At 45.7% G+C, this 21,580-nt stretch overlaps 6 protein-coding genes across 6 annotated transcripts; 3 read left to right on the top strand and 3 right to left on the bottom strand.

Moving 5' to 3' along the window:
* Nucleotides 1-167: 167 nt before the first annotated feature.
* M430DRAFT_53016 (hypothetical protein) lies at nt 168-1,108 on the bottom strand (the record flags this gene model as incomplete). Its single annotated transcript, XM_024868342.1, has 2 exons — nt 168-1,019; nt 1,076-1,108. 2 exons carry the CDS (start codon nt 1,106-1,108, stop codon nt 168-170), a joined length of 885 nt encoding a protein of 294 aa, XP_024718731.1.
* Nucleotides 1,109-1,817: 709 nt separating this feature from the next.
* Nucleotides 1,818-5,977, top strand: M430DRAFT_174566 (hypothetical protein). The gene is made up of 2 exons (XM_024863677.1): nt 1,818-1,998; nt 2,104-5,977. Exon 2 carries the CDS (start codon nt 2,274-2,276, stop codon nt 5,832-5,834), a length of 3,561 nt encoding a protein of 1,186 aa, XP_024718730.1. The 5' UTR covers nt 1,818-1,998; nt 2,104-2,273; the 3' UTR covers nt 5,835-5,977.
* A 732-nt stretch (nt 5,978-6,709) lies between these two features.
* M430DRAFT_107346 (hypothetical protein) lies at nt 6,710-8,788 on the top strand (the record flags this gene model as incomplete). Its single annotated transcript, XM_024861151.1, has 6 exons — nt 6,710-7,143; nt 7,178-7,214; nt 7,373-7,807; nt 7,861-7,922; nt 7,975-8,062; nt 8,111-8,788. The coding sequence occupies 6 exons, from the start codon at nt 6,710-6,712 to the stop codon at nt 8,786-8,788; spliced, it is 1,734 nt and encodes a 577-aa protein (XP_024718729.1).
* An 8,332-nt stretch (nt 8,789-17,120) lies between these two features.
* On the bottom strand, nt 17,121-18,311 carry M430DRAFT_60894 (hypothetical protein; the record flags this gene model as incomplete). The annotated part of the gene is made up of 3 exons (XM_024868889.1): nt 18,221-18,311; nt 17,742-18,153; nt 17,121-17,689 (listed from the first exon to the last, which is right to left on the bottom strand). Exons 1-3 carry the CDS (start codon nt 18,263-18,265, stop codon nt 17,121-17,123), a joined length of 1,026 nt encoding a protein of 341 aa, XP_024718728.1. The 5' UTR covers nt 18,266-18,311.
* Nucleotides 18,312-19,427: 1,116 nt separating this feature from the next.
* Nucleotides 19,428-19,888, bottom strand: M430DRAFT_174517 (hypothetical protein). The gene has a single exon (XM_024863675.1). It carries the CDS (start codon nt 19,751-19,753, stop codon nt 19,439-19,441), a length of 315 nt encoding a protein of 104 aa, XP_024718727.1. The 5' UTR covers nt 19,754-19,888; the 3' UTR covers nt 19,428-19,438.
* Nucleotides 19,889-19,894: 6 nt separating this feature from the next.
* On the top strand, nt 19,895-20,592 carry M430DRAFT_36773 (hypothetical protein). The gene has a single exon (XM_024866993.1). The coding sequence runs from the start codon at nt 20,023-20,025 to the stop codon at nt 20,254-20,256; it is 234 nt and encodes a 77-aa protein (XP_024718726.1). The 5' UTR covers nt 19,895-20,022; the 3' UTR covers nt 20,257-20,592.
* Nucleotides 20,593-21,580: the final 988 nt, after the last annotated feature.

The following is a 21,580-nucleotide window of genomic DNA, read 5'->3' as shown; positions in this document are numbered from 1 at the left end:
CCTCCTTCGTCCTAATGTAAAATACCCTGCGGAACGCTTTTCTTTTGCAATGATCAGAACCTTACTACGCAAATAATATGATATCTCGTTATGCTTGGTGAACGCCCCAGAAGTGCTACTGTCACAGCCTCGTGGTCCCTTGTGATCGATATTACGGCATGATGCACCTATTTCCCAGAGCCCAAGTTCGAAAATCCCCTCTTCTTAGCGGATCTCAACTCCCTCCGGTTACTGGTATCCTCATCCTCTTCATCAAGGTCCATATCATCATTATCCTGACCGTCCATTCCCCCATTCCCCCGCTTCGACGCCGCTCCCGCTCCCAGTTTCCTATTCAACTGGGCATACAAAGTATCACTTCCTGAACTCTGACTCTGGTTCTTATCCGACGACTTTCCCTCCGCCAACTTCTCCACAGTGGCAGCCCATTCCTGCTCGTCACGGTGGCGCTTCAGAGCTTCGGCCCTGAAGGTAGCGATCTGCTTCTCCAGCTCGGCCAGCGTGGATACGCAGCGGGAAGACCATTCATTCAGCGTGCTGAGCATCGAGGATATGGAGTTTGGAGGCAGATCGCGGAGGGGAGACACGGAGGACAGACGCACGACCTGGTGGTAAGGGTCGAGGGTGCCGGACACGAGACCAGCGTAGATGGCAGAAATGACGAGATCTTCCAACTCCCGGGGCGTTTCGAGACCCAGTTCCCGAAGGAGGTTGGCATAGCTCAAGTTTGCAGGGTTCCTGGCCAGGGTGAGGAAGGAGAGCTGGCGCAGCTTCAGGGTCTGTTGCTCGTTGAGAGGAGGGAGGTTAGGCGTATTGATGTAGTCGGTGTAGGTGCCATAGCTGAAGAGCTTGAGGAGCGCCAGATAGGAAGCTTGTTCGGGAGCTTGAGCTAGAGCTTGGATCTGCGGTGCTTGGAGCAGCTCGGCGAATATGAAGGTGTTGGGATGGGAGGTGGCTCTTGTGATGAGGTCGGCGGCGGCGCGGGGGGACGAGGCTGATTTTGTCAGGGCTAGGAAGGGCTGCGAACGTTAGCATTGAAACGAGAAGAATTCTCTAGAAACAGGAGAAGACTAGCCTCCAGAGCATTGAGGGCTTTAGTTTGCTCCATTTCGAGATCGGGTCTTGAGGGCTTTCAAGAGCCGTTCGATTCGATTCGCTGCCTGTTTGATGTAGACACCGGTTGTGTGGTGAGGTGTCGCAACTCCAAAACGAAGCCGTTGCCGAGATCAAGTGGGGGTGTTGTCTGGGACGGTTCAAGAGACTGAATGAATGAATGAACGCAAATCACCGGGGGTTTCCTACTTCTCGAAACACGGCAAAGTGGAAGAATAGATTTGTTTGGAGGTTGAAGCTCCCCAGGTATCAGAATGGTTTGATCTAATCGGTACTGTACTACTGACATACTGTAAGCGAGATCTCAATGTATGGCAATTGAGGACCTCGACGGCGACGACACTCTCGCAATGCCCTGGTCCTAACGCCGAAGCTGTCCTCATGGTGGGTTATAACGTAACAATGCGTGTGTTTGAGCTTGAAAAAGAGGATCCTCATTCCATGATTCATATCCCGCTTTGGCTCTTGCTCGGCATTGCTTGACAACCAGACGCAGTATTGCTCTGTATACGTGAGGCTCCTCCATTACCTATATCGCGCTCTTTTCCCTTGTTGATCTGACTGATATGAGTAGTGCCATATTTGCCTGCTGTTCTCTTATCACACCGGCCACTACACTGTTCTACTGTCCTACTGTCCGAACGAACGAGCGTTCTTAAGAGTCCGTTCAAGTTCCAATAAATCATCCCGGAGCTCCGGTCACTGGTCGCATATCCCGGATCCTATTCAAGACGGCCCGGAGGGCTTGAGAATTAGCAGGTCATTGCAAACACCGACGACTCGCATAGGAGCTGGCCTTCTGTTCCCCGATCAAGTGTACCTTTAGACATCGTACGGCTATAGACCATAAGCTGACTGCTACAGGGCTACAGCCTACACGAGACTGTAAGTAGCCGGCCAACATCCCCAATCATCACGCCATGTGGGAATCTTCTGTCAAAGGCCGCGCCATCGCGCAACCACTGTTGATTCGTTGCTGACCGCCACCAGCCCCCCACTACGCACTGCACAGTAACCTTAAGAGTCAAGAGACCCTGACTACGCTCCTGCACTCCGTGCGACTAGCGATTCTCGTAATATCCGTAAGCCCAGCCGCGAATAAATACGGACATACGTCCCTCGAGGCTGGCCGATCGATCGCGGCGGCGAACACTTTCACGATGGCCCCCTCATACGTGAAAGTGGATTCTCAGGAGCCGGATTCACAGCTAGAGACGACTAGCCCGGCGCATATGGCGACCACAACTTTGAAGGTCGGCGGCATGACTTGCGGCGCATGCACTTCCGCTGTAGAATCCGGATTCAAGGGCATCGATGGGGTCGGCGACGTGTCCGTAAGCCTGGTTATGGAGAGAGCGGTCGTGCTTCACGATCCTAAGAGGATCCCAGCCGAGAAAATACGGGAGATCATCGAGGACAGAGGTTTCGATGCAGAGGTTCTGGCAACCGATTTGCCTTCGCCTACGTTTGAGAGCAACAGTTACCAACACGATGAGGGTGCGCACGAAGAGAAAGGCGATACAAAGGCATTTACAACGACGACACTGGCTGTGGAAGGTATGACATGCGGAGCCTGCACGTCAGCAGTTGAAGGCGGCTTCAAGGACGTCCCGGGCGTCAAACACTTCAGCATATCACTCTTATCAGAAAGAGCCGTGGTCGAGCATGACGCATCTCTACTAAGCGCCGAGAAAATTGCTGAAATTATTGAGGACCGAGGTTTTGGAGCAACTGTTTTGGAATCCCAACTGGCTGTCCCCAAGACGGCTCTGAAGTCAAGGCGAGGAAGTTCCGGATCGAGAGAACAGGTAGCCACTACCACCGTCGCAATCGAGGGCATGACATGCGGTGCGTGCACGTCTGCCGTTGAGGGAGGTTTCAAGGATTTGGACGGTCTGATACAGTTCAATGTCAGTCTCTTAGCAGAACGGGCAGTAGTCGTCCATGACCCGTCAAAACTGCCTACCGAGAAGATTGCCGAAATCATCGAGGATAGAGGATTTGATGCCCGTGTCTTGTCCACGCATCTCGGGGCCTCCAACCAATCCTCTGCATCCACGACAACGCAGTTTAAGATCTTCGGAGTCAGGGATGCGGCAGCCGCTACAGCGCTTGAGGCTAAGATTCAATCTATGCCTGGAGTCAACTCGGCGACTATCAGCCTCGCTACATCTCGGTTGAGCATATCGCATCAGCCAAATATTGCTGGTCTCCGAGCCCTCGTTGAACTCATCGAGGCACAAGGGTACAATGCCCTTGTTGCTGACAATGATGACAATAATGCTCAACTCGAATCCCTTGCGAAGACTAGAGAAATCACGGAATGGCGTCTTGCCTTCCAAACCTCTGTAGCCTTTGCCATCCCGGTGTTCCTCATCGGCATGGTAATTCCCATGATGATCCCTGCTATAGACTTTGGGAGTGTGGTCGTGTTCTTTCCTGGTCTATACCTGGGCGACATTATCTGTTTAGTTCTTACGATACCCGTACAATTCGGAATTGGCAAGCGTTTCTATGTTTCTGCATGGAAATCAATGAAGCATGGCTCACCCACTATGGACGTGCTCGTTGTCCTTGGTACCTCAGCCGCATTCTTTTTCAGCGTTGCCGCTATGCTCGTCTCTTTGTGTGCTCCTCCCCACTCACGGCCTAGCACCATTTTCGACACAAGTAGCATGCTCATCACCTTCATCACGCTTGGACGCTTCCTGGAGAATCGAGCAAAGGGTCAGACCTCAAAGGCGCTGTCTCGTCTCATGTCACTGGCGCCATCAATGGCAACTATCTATGCCGATCCCATTGCCGCAGAAAAGGCGGCTGAGGCTTGGGAGATGAGCGTAGGCTCAGGAGCTGAACCAAAGTCAGAATCCACCCAAGAAGGTAATTCTGCAGAAGAAAAAGTTATTCCTACAGAACTTATCCAAGTTGGTGACATTGTCATTCTACGGCCCGGTGACAAGATTCCTGCCGATGGTACCGTTACCAGAGGTGAAACCTACGTCGATGAAAGCATGGTCACTGGAGAAGCAATGCCAGTCCAGAAGCGGAAGGGTAGCCTTCTCATTGGAGGCACTGTTAATGGTACCGGCAGAGTCGATTTTCGAGTCACGCGAGCTGGCCGAGACACCCAGCTCAGTCAGATTGTGAAGCTTGTCCAGGACGCCCAGACAACGAGAGCTCCAATCCAGCGCTTAGCTGACATGATTGCCGGGTACTTTGTGCCCACTATCATCTTCCTCGGATTGCTCACATTCATCACCTGGATGGTTCTCAGCCACGTTCTTTCACATCCACCCAAGATCTTCGTGGATGCAGCTAGTGGTGGAAAGTTTATGGTTTGTGTCAAACTCTGTATATCAGTGATTGTCTTTGCCTGCCCCTGTGCTCTCGGTCTTGCAACACCTACGGCAGTCATGGTTGGAACAGGTGTCGGTGCAGAGAATGGCATTTTGGTTAAAGGAGGTGCTGCACTGGAGACAGCAACCAAAGTCACGCAAATCGTTCTTGACAAGACTGGGACCTTGACTGTCGGCAAAATGACTGTCTCCAAGTCCAATCTCGTGCCCACATGGGAGAACAGCGAGTGGCGGAGGAAATTGTGGTGGTCGATCCTTGGTCTGGCTGAAATGGGCAGCGAACACCCAATTGGTAAAGCTATCTTGGCTGGTGCCAAGGAAGAGCTTGGGTTAGGCACTGAAGGAACCATTGATGGAGCTGTTGGTGACTTTCAAGTCAGCGTTGGCAAGGGTGTCAGTGCACTCGTAGAACCAGCTACAAGTGCAGAGCGAGTACGATACCGGGTTCTTATTGGTAGCGTCAGCTTCCTCCGAAGTAATCAGGTCGCTGTACCTAAAGAAGCTGTTGAAGCTTCTGAGGAAGCCAACGTCCAAGCAGCCTCTTCTTCGTTCAAGGCAGCATCTGCCGGAACCACCAATATCTTCATTGCCATTGATGGCTCCTACTCTGGCCATCTTTGTCTGTCTGATAGTGTCAAGGAGAGTGCCCGTGCTGCAATTGCAGCTCTGCATAAAATGGGCATCAAGACCGCGATCGTCACCGGTGACCAGCGCTCTACAGCACTTGCCGTTGCTCACATCGTTGGCATACCATCCGAGAATGTCCACGCCGGCGTGACACCAGATCAGAAGCAGGATATCATTCGCCAACTCCAAGAAAAGGGCGAGCGTGTTGCAATGGTGGGCGATGGGATCAACGATTCACCTGCACTCGCCACTGCAGACGTTGGTATTGCCATGGCGTCCGGTACAGATGTGGCTATGGAAGCAGCAGACGTTGCCCTCATGAAGCCAGATGACTTGATGGATGTCCCAGCCTCTATCCAGCTCGCCCGGTCCATTTTCAACCGCATCAAACTTAACCTCACCTGGGCCTGCTTATACAACGTCATCGGGCTCCCATTCGCAATGGGTATCTTCTTGCCGTTTGGATGGCATCTCCACCCTATGGCTGCGGGAGCTGCAATGGCGGCCAGCAGTGTCAGTGTTGTGGGTAGCAGCTTGTTGTTGAAGTTCTGGAAGAGGCCTAGATGGATGGAAGATGCCTTGGCAGAGGAGAAAGGAGGATTGAAGAAAAGAGGCAAGGGGTGGGGAATGTGGGGCTTTGTGGGCAAGTTTATGGACTATGCACGGGCTATTACCGGCAGGAGGAGGAAGGAGGAAGAAGGCTACGTCCCTTTAAATGCTCTCGAGTCCCCTGTGTAAGTCTTAGAGGGGTAATGATGTTTCTAGCACTTGGGCGTTCTACGGTGATATTATTGTTAATAATGTTAAACGATACCATATAATAATCAAGACGAGGATTCCCTTGCTTACCTATAACTGGCATCTACCGTAATCAACGTCCGATTGTACAATTACAACACTGCCGCACACATCCCTTGCCTCAACCCCATGCTTGCGGACCCCCTCCCCCCACCTCCCCAAAGAAAAACCAAAAATAACCCAAGAAACCCTTTCCATGTTGGAGGCTACCAATACCCGGGGATTTGATGGTTGTTTTAAGACGTAGAGATTATGATCTTGTTTATTCGAACCCTCTGACTGAGCAGGGCGCATCTAACCTTTAGTTTCCTAAACATACTGGACTTACCGGATTACTTTCAAGACTCCAATTCCTTAGAGGGGCAGTTTTTGACAATTCCAACCCCACAAACTACACGGTTAATATAGTAATGAGTTAAATAGGAGCGGATAGTGAAAGAAATCCAGCAGTTAATATATGCTGTATTGATCGAGGAAGCAAGGTAGTTGATCTGGGAGGGAAATAATGGGAAGGGGGGTTTAAAGTAATAGCACGTGATCATGGAGCAGGGCGCGAGCGGCCGTACCCCGATCAAGCGGCCGAGACGACCGCTCGTCGACATGCAATATTGAAGAGCGTGAAGAGAACTATCGGCTTCAGAGGTGAGTTTGAATCCAATTGCTATGCAAGCAGTCCAATGGACAGATTATATAGGTACCCCTTATTGTTCCTCTTTCAATCTAACCACCTTGCAGAAATTGCCACTATCTACTGGATCAAGCCCGCCAATGAATCGATAACCCCGCGGCGGTCCTGGTGAGCACGAACAATGTCGATGTATGGGGGTTTCAATGGGATGCAAGATCTCAACGTCCAGAAAGCGAACCAAGCATGCGTATCCTGCCGAAAGCAAAAGCGGAAATGCAGCAAGACGCTCCCAGCGTGCGCGTTGTGCGAACGGATGAATCGCCATTGCGATTACTCAGATGCGACGCCCCCGCCAACTGCTGAGGACTTCAACGCCTTGCGCATGAAGCTCATGGAACTCGAGTCAAGGCTGAATGGGGGTAATGGTATAATTACTTCCCAGACAAATTTCAGTACTCCTTCCGGTGGCACGCTGTCTGGCTCGGAACCCCTTGGTCCTCCTATACCTGGCTATACCCCACAACATGAGAGTCCCTGGCAAGGTGTACAGAGCCGATTTCCTGCGATTGCTTTCCTTGATAGTCATGAATTCAAATACGGCGGGTACGTTCAAAATACAATGTATCATATGCAATACAACTAACGGTAATGCAAGGATCGCTGTACCAAAGCCTTCCATAGAGATCCCTGTAGTAAGTATTTCAGATTCTTGTTATGCGCATTGATGCAATTGATCCCTTAGTTATTTTGTTCTGTATTTCATGTACTATATGCCATTCGCCGTTAGATGCCTTAGCCCCAAACCATGAATCTGAAATTCATTGCAAGTGGTGGCTGATCTGTGTAACAGGACGTTCTTGAGCTCCTAGGAGATGGCCCATCTATACAAGCTTTACTCAATGATTATTTTACTACCATCCACAAGTGGATGCCCATCGTTTCTCAGAAACGGCTGACTAGAAATATGGCTAGTCCTCTGTGGGAAGCTGGCCCAGACCTTGCTCTCCTTCTCCTCTCCATGAAGCTCATCACATCAAGGCCCCAAGATGGGATCGAAAGTTCACATAACCCTGCCTATGTGTCCGCCAAAGGTTTCCTTGCTCTCATGGAAGCGACTGGTACCGTCTCATTAATTATACTCCAAGCTGGTCTTCTCATAACTTGGTTTGAGTATGGGCAAGCAATATACCCAGCCGCTTGGATGTCTGCTGGGTGGTGTGTGAGGTACGGTAATCTCTTAGGTATTAATAACCATAGTGAGGCTACACAACTGATCGGCCATGCGGTAAGGGAAACACATCTTCTTGGTGAGCTGGCATATACTAATTAAAGGGATAGTCCACATGGGTCGAACAAGAAGAGAGGAGACGAACGTGGTGGGGTGTCCTCGTTACTGATAGGTGTGTATAACTGTCACTGTGGAAGGCATGAATACTAACTTATCTTCTACAGAATCGTATCAATTGGGAGTCAGGGGCATATCTTAACTACCCAGGAGCCAAAGGAAGATAGCCCTCTACCAGTAAATGACGATGCATGGGTAAGTTGTACAATCGTGAAGGATGTTCCGCTCTAACGAATTTATCAGGATGATGGAGAGATGTCAAGTGCTATGTACAAGCTTGTGTCCAGTCCCATTGATGAACCAGCTGGTCCGTTCCCACGCCTTTGCCAAGCATCTATCATGATGGGCAAGGTTCTAAAACACTTATACGGCGAGGAGACCGCCTCGGAGAATGCGCGCTTCGCTGCCTCCCAACTGTACTTGGACATCTCGATCCTCTCACGGAAGATCCTCGAAGAAGCCACAACCTCCGGGAACTACCTCTCCCTGAGTAGCCCCCTCGCGCTCACCTTCAGCACCCTCTTCACGCTCTGCAAAGTCTACTCCCGCCTGAAGGCCAGCGATGCTGCACCCAGCGGCAGCCCCAGCGCTGAGAGCCTCGCCATGCAAGCGCAGGCCGTCGACGGGCTCAAGACCGTCTCCCGCAGCGTCGTCGACTTCGTCGAGCAGATCAACGCCGCTACGTCGTCGCCGCCGGCTCGCGACCGCGTCAGCCCCATCATCATGGACGCCCTGTACAAGGCGGCCAACAACTACGCCTGGCTGGTGCGCGAGAGCGGCGACGAGGCCTCGCAGATGGCCCTGGAGTCCATCCGTCACTGTCTGCGCCGGCTCGGCGCGCGCTGGCGCAACGCCGCGGAATACCTGCGTATCCTGGAGGCGCAGGAATTCACCTACGCTGTCGGGAGCGCTGGCTCTTGATGGCGGGTTACTGCAGTGGCTCGTCTACGATTTGTTTTGGGGGGAAAGGGGGGGGGGTATATGTCCGAATATGACGTGATGTTATACAAAGTACTAGGATGCAATCGCTCGCTTCGCTCGCGTAGGTGCAATGCTTGGACACGTGACCTGAAAATATGTGATTAGTAAGCTACCTATAGAATAATTAAGGCTCTTATTACCTGTAGACGACAATAGTAACAGTACGTGATATTAAAATCGCTACTTACGGATAGAGCACTCTTATTAGCTGTAAGGGGCTTAATTAATCTCTTTGTTACCGTTAAAGGAGACAATAGTAGTAGTTAGCTATATAGAAACTCGATCTTAACGATCCTTTATCCTACCTACTACTAACTCTAACTCTAACTTTAACTTTAACTACAACTTTAACTATAACTTTAACTATAACTTTAACTATAACTATAATACTAAAGACAAAGTTAGTATACGGCCTTACTTACGGCCTGTTGTTCCTAACCTTACGGACTGTTTCTAGATAGATAGATTCGAGAAGGACTTTCTTACGCCCGCTAAGGGTACTGTAATTCGTAGAGGCTTATAGTAAGTTAACCCTTAGATCTAAGGAGTAAGGAGACTAACAGATCTAACAGGCCACTAACCTCCCTTGCCTATAATAGTAACCCCCTTACTAGCACGTAAGTAACTACCTACCTCTAGCCGTAACAGACTACTGTATACGTAGCTAATAGCCTGTTAATAGTCGGGCTAGCTTAGTCCTTAGCTTCTCCTCTCCTAGCTTTAAAGCCGTGTTCCTAGCTAGCGTCGCGACTACTGTCGCCCTAGCCCTTACTACTACTACTACCTTATAAGTTAGCTAAAGACCCTAAATATAGAGCATATAGTAATACTAACCTGTCTGTTAGGGCTATTACCCCTACTACTACTATAGCCGCTACCCTTACTGTCTTATAAGTTAGCTAAAGACCCTAAATATAGAGTGTACCTTAATACTAACCTGTCTATTAAGGCTATTACTCTTCCCTTCCTCCCCTAGAACGCTACCTATACTATAACGGCCCTCGCTACTATAGTACTATAGTAGCCGGCAACTCTCTATCTAGGCCGTAACCCGCTAAACTAAAACCGGGCTAGTAACCTAGAGGTAGAGCTTGCTTATATTATAGGTTAGGTAAACCTTCCGGGCTATAGCTATTATTAAAATAGTGCTAGCCTATAGATAGAGTGTATTATAGTACTTAGATAGCTAAGTTAGAGCTATACAAATTACTACTATAGTAGTAAGGAGATCTGTTACTCCTTTTATAAGTTAACTTAATAGGGTAGATTTAAGGTATACTATAACTAACAGGCCGTAGGCTAGACTTTTGTACTTATACTATCTACTGCCCTTATATCTACTATTAATACTATATTCGCGGCCGCGCCTATACTCCTTAGCCTGCCTGTTATACTACCTGTCTTACTAGCGTAGGCCTTAAGAGCTATACTTATAGCCCTAGTAGCCCTAGCCCTAGCCTTAGGCCCCTGTCCCTTACGTTACTATAAGTATACTACCCTTATTATATACAGATAGAAAACTTACTACGTATAGTAGCCCTCTCTACTATCGCCTTAGCCGCTAATAGTAACGCCTTATAACATCCTAATTATAAGTCTATAACTAACTGTTAATAGCTACTACTCTCTTACTAGCCCTAGCCCTAGTATACGTACCTACTACCTACCTTACTACTAGCCCTTGTCCTTACTATAGCCCTAGCCCTCGCGGCCTTATTTCTACTGTCCCTAGCGCTAGTACTATTAGAGTACTACTTACGCTACGTAGCTACTTTACCTGACTTCTTAACAAAGCCTAAACCCTAGGCTAGGCCAAAATCATAGGCCGCTAGGCCGAAATCTAGCTTAAGCTCGCTACTCTAGCCTAAGCTAAGGTAGAGAATAAAGACAACAATAATAAAGAGAAAGAGTAGAGGTATAGTTTACAGACTACTAAGTCCTATAAAGGGCGCCTTTATAAGGGTTATATAATAGAACTAGAATAATTACACTAAAGCATATACCTAAAACCTCTCTAACACTTATAAACAGTAAAAACAGACCGTAAACTATAGATATAATACCTATAGAAGAATAATATATAGTATACAATATATATAGTATTATAAAAATAGATAACGCTATAGGTATATAGCTAACGCTATACGCTATTAAACTATAAAGGATTACTCTATTAGATTAATATCTTGTAATACCTCTAGGTAGACGATATTAGTAGTAGTACTTACCCTCTCTAGTAAAAGAACAGACAGGCCTACTATAGACGTAACCTAGGAGACAGCTATATAGAACTAACTATAAGAGAAAACAGGAAACTATAAATCTAGCCTAATACGTATAAACAACTATCTTTAGGACTTGTTAATCGTTATAGTAAAGCTTAGACAGACCGGAAACTACTTATAGATTAAGGTAAAAGAGAGAGCGTCCTCCTTATTTAACGATAACTTAATACGTAAGATCGTCTATAACTACTTATTAAAGTTACTACCGATAAACTAGGCCTTAATATAGTAGGGCCGTAGCTTAGTAACGACTATCTACGACCTGTTACACAACCTTTACTAGAGGCATAGGTTCTATAATACTATAATTAGAGTCCTTATCTTAAGTTTTAAGGTTAATAAGGGTAGTAATAAGAGATTAATACTCTATAGGTACTTAACTAGTAGTACTATAACGTCCGGGTTAGTATTGTTTACGTCTACTAAGTCGACTACTACATAAGTACGTTTGTTACCTCTACGATTAAACAGACTGTAGACTAAGTAATTTAGCTCTGTTATAGTCTTGTTTAGGGCAGACAGGATTACCTGTTTATAAAAGAGGGTATAGTCTATAACAGCCTACTATAAGAGAGCCTTTAGGTAAATAGTGTTAATAAGCTCGAGTATAGTCTAAGGCTAAGAGATATATAAGGGTATCGTTACCTAGCTATAAAGGGCAGGGTCGTATAGTAGGCTACTAATCTACTATACAAACTGTTAATCTAGTAGACTATCTCTTACCTATATATTAGTCTATAGGCGTAACTACTTAAGCCGCGGCTAGATCTACGTATTTTAAAGAGATACTATAACGATATTAGCCTACAAGCTATAACAGACGACTAAGAGGATCTAAGCAAAGTCCTTACTAAGGATAATAGGTATACTACTAAAGAGAACGTTATCTATAGTACCTTATAAGTTAATAAACAGCTAGTAGACTACCTTAAAATAGTACTTGTTTTATATAGGAACCTTGTCCTAAATAATTAAATTAGCCTATTGTAAGAGCCTTCTAGCCTATAAAGTCTTAGTTATTATACTCTTAGACGCCTTATATATAAGAACAGAGATCTTAAATAAAGAGTAAGAGGTATAGCTACCTAGTAGTAAGAGGCCTATAATACTTATAGAGGTAATATAGAAAACCGCCTTACCTAAGCCCTAAAAGTAGTAGTAAAGGGTCTAGTAAAGGTACGTCTTACTAGTACTACTAGGGCCTTAGAGATAGAAGTAGGCTATTTCTAGGCTGTTTTCTATAGCTATAATAATAGTATTAAAGTACTTCTTCTAGCCCTTGTTTAAATCTCGTCTAAGATCTTTAGCTAGAGTAGCCTTTGTTATAGGATCGTACTATTCCCTTACAGCCTCTACCTAAGACTAATTAAACCTGTTTTTAGGTAACTATACGCCTACTAGAGACTTACCTAGATCTATAAGCCCCTTTTCTATTAGAAACAGTCTATAATCGTAGTAAGGATTAAGTAACAGGAAAGGAAAAGAGCTAGTAGGCGCCTACTTAAGCTAGTAGTATAGATCGTTATACAGATTATCCTTAAACTAATCTTATAAAGCCGTTAGATCTGTAATAGCCTTGTAACAGATGTCTAACAAAAAAAGCGTCTATAACCTACTCTTAGACGTAAAGAGCTTAGCCTTATTAAAGTATTAAAACCACTTCTAATCACTCTTATATAACTTACGTATTACGTACATAGCGTAATACGTTAGGTAGGTTTAGCCGTCAAATTCGTATAGCTCTTTAAACGATTTTAGACTAGGAACAATAGTAAGTAAGAGCCGTAAGTAGTAACACTTACTTATAATAGGACTATAGTAGTATATACAGCTAATAGCCTACCCCTTTTACTATAAGCGCTACTACCCTATCTTCTTATACTATACGTAGTAGTTAGGGAACTTCTAGTACAGTCTTTTTAGATTAGGATCCTAACAGGTATTATAGTTAAAGAAGCCTATTAAGGTTAACTTAGCTGTTTTAGCCTTTACGGCTAACTAAGAAGAGGTTAACTCCTTGTTAAAAAAGACAGCCTGTTAACCCTTTAAGTATAAGGCTAAACGCTTAACGTATAAGAACTCTTAGTAATACCTAAAATTAAACAAACACTAGTACGCCTCTATTACCCTTACGTAACAGGCCTAAACGTACTATATAATCTCGTTAATATCATCTGTTTTTAAAACGGCTATAGTCGTGTAATCTAAACCTTTATAAACGTACTTGTACATATACTTTACGGCCTTAATACTTATACAAACCTTAACGTTAATATAAGAGTAAAACTTTTAAAGTAGGTACAGGTTATAAAGAACTACCTAACGATTGTTATAGGTTATTACTTAGCTAGGGTAGCCTAGTTTAGGGACTATAAACTTGTACCTATTGTCTTAGCGTTAGTATTTAGAGTACGAATTCTCTTAGACAATCGTCTATTCTATAAAGGCCTTAAAAAAGAGTTTTAAGTACGTTTTTAGGCTATTAGGCGTCTTACTCTATATATAAGGACAGTTAGGGTTGTTATCCTTATAAGGGCCGTAGGTTATCTATTCTATAACAACTCTTACTAACTCTTCTAACAGGTCTTATAAACAAAGTAAAAGCTTAGTACAGACAATTTTATTAATTTAGTTAGGTATAAGGTAATCTAAGTCTACCTAAAGGAATACTAATAGGTATATATATAGTAGGCCGCGTTTCTAGTACTTAATCGTATAAACGTAAGTACTATACAGCCTAAAAATACCCTTATAGACGTCCTTTAGTAGCTCGTTAACCTTCTAGTAAAAGACGTAGACTACTATATTAGGCTAATTACTAGCTGTCTAGCCTAGTAACAGCTAATCCCTAATCTCTAGCTAGTTTAGGTTAGCTATAAAGGTAATAAAAAGGGTTAGCTTACTAAAGTAACAGACGATAGCTATTAAGTCCTAATACTACTATTATATACTCTTATCGCCTCTTATATAAGAGGCTAAAAGGACGATTACCTTACGGCTAAGCTCTTTAAGGTTAATATAATCCTTACAAGTTATTGTATCTACTAAGCCTTAGTAAAGATCGGCCTGTATCTTATCTTAGTTCTACTTAATCTAGTTAAGAGTAGTATACTTAGTATAGATGTAACTATTAACATAATATTACTAGAATAGGCGTCTAGAGTAGTAGAGGATTAAAAACTAGCGTTTGTAGGCTATAAGACAGTACTAATAGAACTAGCGCTACTATAGACAGGTCTACTAATAAGTACTGTTCTAGTTATAGAGAGTTAACCTATAGTACTAGCTATAGTCCTTATACAGAAAGAAAAGCACGTAGTAAAGGGGTATATACACTATAGTCGTAAGATTAATCTACTTAAGAGGGCGCTTGTTTGTACTTAGGTTATAGACTATAAGAACAATATTATAGCACGTTACTTTTATTGTTTTATACGTAATAATAGCCGCAAGCTCGTTACTAGTTGTAAGTAGGTTGTACTTACGATAATCTGTACCCTACTCTAGAACTAGCTATATCTATAGATTTAATAGTATCTAGAAAACGCCTTCTTGTTTACCTTCTTATTTATAGAGCTACTTATAGGCTATCTTATATACCTTTATAAAACGATTATTGTTACAAAGCTATTACAAAAGCTCGTAAAGGACCTTAGGGTTTAAACCTATAAATGTCTATAACTAAATAGAGTTAGTATAATCTAGGTCGTAAATAAACAGCTAGGTAAAAGAAGGGGTTTAGCCTAGTAACGTGTCTAGGGGCCTCTAGAGGTAGTAGAGCTCGCTATAGATTAAGAAGACGTAGATACTTTATAACGTATTAAAACAAGTGTCTTACGTAAAATTATAAGACGTAAGTATAAGCGCTAAGTTATACCTCTATATACTTCTTAAGAAGTCTACGCTACAAGTATCTTTCTTATCTAAGAGCCTTTATAAAAAGCGCGGTAGGTTAGTAATAAGTAAGAGATCTACCTCCTTATTAAGGTAATATAATATACCCTCCTTAACCTACTATAAAGTATAGTAGTAATAATAGACCTGTGTTATACGGCCTAAACTATAGGCCTTAGCCCTAATGTTAAAGCTAGACAAGAACGCTACTAGGTATCGTCTACTAGGTCTACTAGGCATAGGATCGTCTCTAGCTATAGAGGGTTATAGACTACTACTAGACCGTTATAAGGGCTGTATAACTAGGGCTTATAGGGTTAAGAAAGGATCTAAGAGTTTAGAAGAGAAGAAAGGATCTAAGAGTTTAGGAGAGAGTTAGGGATCATAAAACTAGTATAGATTATAGAGCTTAGAGATAGATAGTAGCGTAAAGTTCGGGTCGTAGAACTTAGAGGATTATATAAAAAGCCGTAATTCTAGGTTATCTGTTATAACAGCCTTTTATAGACTTAAAAGCGGCCTAGAAACAAAGTCTTTATATATCATAAAGCCTCTATAGGTTAGAGTAGTGTCTACTAGATCTTAGTAAGGGCGGCCTCTTTACTATAGAGGTGTAGGCACGTCTATAAGGAGAGGGCGGCCTTATAGCGCTAGAGGGAGACGCTAAATTATGATTGTAACGCTCTAGTAAGGGCGTCTATAAGGACGTTTTAGAGTAGGGGCATTTATAAGCTCGGCCTTAGAGGCTAGCTAGGTAGCGGTTTAACAGGTAAGGCGCGCCCTAGTAGTATTAGGATCAAGATCTTGTAAAGGAGTCTACTATATACGATCTTATATAGCGATAGAAAGGTTAGCTTTACTATAGTAAGCTATAACTACATACCTTACACTAAAAACACGTCTAGTAACGGGCCTTGTTCCTCTTAACAGTAAAGTCGATAGTAGGATAGTGTAAGCTACAGATCTGGCACTAAATAGAAGGGGACGGCGTAAGGGTTAGTATAGGGGTTAGCGTAAGGGTTAGTATAGGGGTTAGCGTAGGGGATTCTATTATTACGAACTAAGGTAGAACAGCTAGGCAGTAGGTAGAGAGCGGTTTGAAACAGACGAAACAGAAGGATCTGTAAAGAGTAAGGAAGAGGTAAGAGGAAGGATACGCGTCAAAAAGAATATATAGGTAGGTAGGTAGTAGGTAGGTAAGAGAGCGCGTACAGCGCGTGTAGGGGCCTAAGGCAGGGAACCGGGTAGCGAGCTAATGAGAATTAAGAGAATACCCTTGTTTTTACAGGGGTTTTTCGGCAAAACATCGGTCTATTTTCTAGTATAAGGTAGATGCGCAATTGGCTTTTAACCTTACTCCCAAGAAGCCATGGTACAGATAGAGGCTCCAAGTCCCTCCTTTCTTTCCGATTCCTTTTTACCTAGTTACGATATTGATGATTACCTACCTTACCTATCTAAGGATATATATCTACCTACTTAAAAACCTCTTTAATGAAATCCAATCCACCAATCCAACTATCCATCTATCTATTTAAATGAATAGCGAACCCCTCTCAGAAAAGCCCAACCAAATCTCAAATCTACAAGTCGACCGACGGAACGGCCACCGGCCCGCTTTTCAACACGGGCGCGCTACGGGTGCGGGTATAGAAATAGCCGGACTCGGGAGGGGAGGGACAGGAGAAGCTCGGGAAAAAGGGGGGGGGGATGTCGGAATCGGAAGGGGGATGTTTTTGTGTGGGGATTAACGTGGGAGGATCGGATGTAGGATATAGGATATAGAATGGGGGATGATGTGATGTTATGTTATGTTATGTGATACCAAGCAGCTACCTTAAGCTAAGGTAAGGTAGCTACCTTAGAGAAATTGAAGCAGGTTTGCTACGGGAGTGCAAAGTGTGGTGGATACATGATTTTTGGCACTGGAAGCATAGGGACGAGACACGCGCGATCTTGAATTTCGTATCTACGGAATAATATCTTCTGCCTTTCTGTCTGTCTATGTCTCGTGATCATCATCCTGATATCCTTCCTAATAATAGTACACGTGTGATACCCTCATCCCAAGCAGGTCAAGTCCAGTCCAGTCCTTAGAACTTGTAGACCTGGTCCTTTGAGTATCCGAGCTCCTTGAGAATACCGTCGAGCTCTCCTTGGTCGGTGGGGGAGACCTTGGGGCCGGAGATGGCCTTGTACATGCCAGGGGGACCGCAGACGAAGACCTTGATGTTCTCTTCCTTGGGCTCGGGCAGGACGGTCTTCAGGAGCTCCTTGGTGACGAAGCCCTTTCCACCCTTCCACTCCTTGGGCGGGTTGTCAAGGACGTAGAAGGCGCGGAATCGCTGGGGGTAGGTGTTCTCCAGGTGCTCGAACTCGCGCTTCAGCAGGATGTCCTCCTCTGACACGTTGCCGAACACCAGTGTAACCTTGGTCTTGTCGTCGGGGTTCTTGAAGATTGCGCGTGCAAGTTGGTACATGGGCGTGATTCCGGTTCCTCCAGCAATCAGAGCGATGTGGTTATGCTTGTTCGGTGACCATGGGTACTTTGGGATAGGTCCTTTGAAGTCGAGTCGCTGACCAGGCGCCATAGAGTGCAGGTGTTCGGACATCGGCCCATTCGGGTACTGCTTCACAAGGAGCTCCAAGTATCCCTTCTCATCTAGAACAGACGTTAGAAAATCCTCAGAAACAGTTCAGGGGTTTGACCATACCCTCATCGTTGATGGGTGTGTATGGTCGGATGACGGGCTTCTCCATCGCTGGGCCCTTGAACTTGGTTATGAGAGCAGACGCAACAGCAAGGCCGCTGACCTGGTCGGGCTCCGGCAATGCGAAGCGGAACTTCTTGGTGTTGTGGTTCACAGTCTCGACACTGTCGAGCTTCAAGCTAATGAAGCCCTGGTCGCCACCGGTGAAGGCAGCCTTGCTGGCCTTGCCTTCAACCTTCTCTACAGCAGCCTTGGCCTTGTCCTCAGCCTCCTTCACGGCTGACTTGGCCTTCGCCGCATTGTCGCCTTGGCTGAAGTAGTAGTACCCTCCAGCTCCCAAGAGGGCGGCAGCCCCCGCATACAGCAGAGTGTTTGAGCCGCCGCTTGATTGCTCGGTGGCATATCGACGGTATTGCTAGGAAGCAATCAGCCTCAATTCGTTGGAAACGAGCCCGCAAGCCCGGGAATGGAGGATCACTTACGGTCTTCAATGGCTGAGCAGCCCGGAAGGCTTGTCGTGCGAACATGATTGCTGTAGGGGATTGTTGCAACGAACAGAAATCCAATTGTCAATTGACCAAGTTGTTGTTTTGGAGGCCGCCCGGATTTCAAAGCCGTGAAGCTCTCTTCGTCAGCTGTGGCGCTATACCTATCCTGGTCTAGGCAATAGTGCAATCCACAATGACGTCGTCGGGGGCCCATGCGGCGCTAGAGGCGAGATGGGTCTAGCTCGGCCTCGGAAAGCGCGAGGCTCCGAGACTCCCGGTGTGAGACTCGCAGAGCCTCATGGCCGATTCCAAGAAGCGCCCACACATTTTTCGATCCGTAACAGAAGATTCCTTAATGTTCAAAAGCCCTCTCCATGTAATCTGGAGGATGGATAGTCGCCTCTCTACGCCCCGTGCCCGAGCAAATTCTATGCGATCCAAAGAAGCTAAATGGTCTTCCAGCAGAGAGAGCTCTTGCAGCGAATCGTGAGCTTGTTTCCGACACCCTCCGCCGCTGGCCTGAATTTGAGCTGTCGCTATACATACGCCAAACTAGGCCTGTATATCTAGGAAGAATCAATAACGAGGCACTCCCTCCGTTCACAAACTGGTCGGGTAGGTTTAATGTTGCTCCACAGCGGGGCAACAAGAAAGAGAATCATTCCTTGCTCTATCAGATCGAGACCTACAACAGATAATTTACTGCTGCTATTGCAAGAGACTGCACCACTTCGCAAGAACGTTGTCAGACGAGGGGAAGGAAGAGGAAGAGAAAGATCAAAGGCCTTGTACTCAGGTTGAGGAGCCCCGAAGCCTCCACCATTACCTTCATGACAATTTCTACTTCTGCAAAATCCAGGTCATCACGAAACGACACCGACAATTCAAGCTAGATTACTTTCCTCAGTTAAAGGAACTGCCGAGAATTTGCACTTATTGCGGAAGGATAGGTAGGTTCGCTTTGGTTATTATCTATCGTCTGGCAGGATTTTGGTGACTGGTCACGGGTCAACGCCATTCGATCCGAAATAGGAGCGCCATAACTTTCTGGGATCGATCTTACGTTACGATAGATCATTTCGAATACCCCGCAGCGTAATTTCTCTGTGCCTTGCGTGGAATCACCCACGAGTACCTACCCTTTACGCTTTAGATTCACCAAGGTGGTCCGCGTGTTTCCCTTTCGATAGAATCGATACTCGGAGGCAGATATCAATTGGGCAACGGTGACAGTAACAGCGACAGCGATATTACATAGTGACAGCGACAGTAATAGTGAATGGGGACAGCAGTAATAGATAGCGATAGCGACATATCAGGTCTGGTATTGGGCTTTGGGATTGGTATCGATAATCGGTATGGGTGGTCCGGCCTTGAATGGAGGTATCGCAACGAGGTGTTGCTACCAATTGTCAGGCAAAGGTATGGGTAGAAGAATTGTGTATTGAGTAATTCTAGGATATAGGGTAGGTAATAGTAGCCCAGGGAGATAAGCACATCTTTATGCTCTCCAAGTCGAGAAGACATGCCTACATACTACCAGTAATTCCATGTACCGGCCGGGTTGTTCTCTTCTTCAGGCTATCGAGGTGATATTTCCTTCCTTATATTAGACAATCTCGCATCTCATCTAACAAGCTCCAAAGTCTGGATACCTAGATTCCGAATGCCTGACTATTTACAAGTTACAACAAGCCTGTATAATCTACACACAACAACTTTATCATTACCCTTTACCTTATCTGACTTTGACTGATCCAAAAGTTAGACAGATTATGCTCTAATATCACTACAAAATGGCTCGTAAAGCGCTTGAGCGCCTACATATGCGAGGAAGTTCTCCCAGGTGTCGCACAAACGAAGCAGAGATACCAAATCCTTTGAGAGCATGTGCTAGACTACTTTCGCAAGTTTCAGACAGCGGCAGTAATGGTGACACCGGCAGTAATAGTGAGAGTGAGAGTGACAGCGACAGCGACAGCGATAATGAATATCAAACCCCGAGACCAAAGCAGAATAAGTTCTTCTGAAAGAGGCTTATTCAATTCGATCATGTGCGTCGTTGATACTATAATCTGGTCCTCAAGAACTGTCCACATATCCCGAGAGCGGGGAGTAACGGTCGCTATGATATTATTTAGTGCTAGAGCATGCTGAACAATCTCAGCTAGAGAGCGGACGACTGTAGTATGATCTGATTCAAGGTGGCGAAGCTTGAGTCCTTCCAAGGCTTGTTGGTATTCATTTCATCATCCTAGAGCTGAATACCAGATGGGCTTCGGTTTTGTTAGCCGACAGAACTCGGAATCTCATGTGTCCAAGGCAGACAAGATCTCTCGGGAGAGCGCCTAATCGGAAGAACCGTGTTGGCACCGGGCCCGTATTATCTCGACTTTTAGGAGCCACTCATTTAGGCTTGTTAGAAAGCTTTTCTTTATTCGCCTTGTCAGAATCGACACTAGTCGATCTCTCTACCTTAGCTCTAGCTCCTTTAGTAAGATAGACGACGACCCCTTTAACACCTCTGACCAAGAGTTTGAAGCTGGAGGATCCGCAATTCCGTTGAACGTGTCCAAACAGGGTAGTTGAACATTACATTCAACTCTATAACAGTAATAGCGACAGTGATAATAAGTATCGACAGCGACAGTGATAATGAATAGCGACAGCGACAGTAATAGCAACAGCAAGACTGGGTAGATCGGTCCCGAACAAGGAGGAGGTGATCCTCCGCAACTGGAAACTTCCACGTGCAAATAGCGGTCCAGAGCTGGTCGACTTTATTTTCTAGAGAGGTTTGGCGTCCGAGTTCCTTATGTAGATACTAGACCGGGCCGAAATCATTACGCTCTTATTGAGTAAATAAAAACAACGGCAGACAGGATACCGTACATTAAACTATTAAGCACCTAGACATGGCATGTTGAACGTTTGGTCGTTGGCGGTAGGCGTGCAGCGTGTGGGGTTGATTCTCCGAGAGTGGTGGGATTGTCGTCACATGACCCATTGGATAATACCTCGACGGCGGTAAGGTAAGGTAGGTAGCATGCGGGAAGGCTGTTCGGCGCGACGGAGGTATCTACGTAGGTACACGCCGTGCGGGCAGCGGGCCGTGTGAACACGAGGACGGGATGCGATGATGTTCATTGACCGCCTCTTCCTGGGATTCCTGGGAAGCTCGGCCGTCGTGGTGTATGTTCGTCTCGTATGTATGACGGAGCTCAGCCGCAGAAACATACTACTCCATAGGGAGAGCTTGGAGGCGAGCGGAGAGAGGAGATCGGGGCACACACGGGGTGGTGAGACCTCCCGAGACGCAGGAGACAAAAAGCGAGCTGAGGAATGCGACCAACA

Source organism: Amorphotheca resinae, assembly GCF_003019875.1.
Source record: "Amorphotheca resinae ATCC 22711 unplaced genomic scaffold M430scaffold_10, whole genome shotgun sequence".
NCBI lineage: Eukaryota > Fungi > Ascomycota > Leotiomycetes > Helotiales > Amorphothecaceae > Amorphotheca > Amorphotheca resinae.
This window is presented reverse-complemented; position numbering and strand designations above follow the sequence as displayed.

Excerpts from the sequence above, each read along its gene's own strand:
- M430DRAFT_174566 (XM_024863677.1), top strand. The coding sequence starts at position 2,274 with ATGGCCCCCTCATACGTGAAAGTGGATTCTCAGGAGCCGGATTCACAG.
- M430DRAFT_174517 (XM_024863675.1), bottom strand. The coding sequence starts at position 19,753 with ATGTCTTCTCGACTTGGAGAGCATAAAGATGTGCTTATCTCCCTGGGC.
- M430DRAFT_36773 (XM_024866993.1), top strand. The coding sequence starts at position 20,023 with ATGGCTCGTAAAGCGCTTGAGCGCCTACATATGCGAGGAAGTTCTCCC.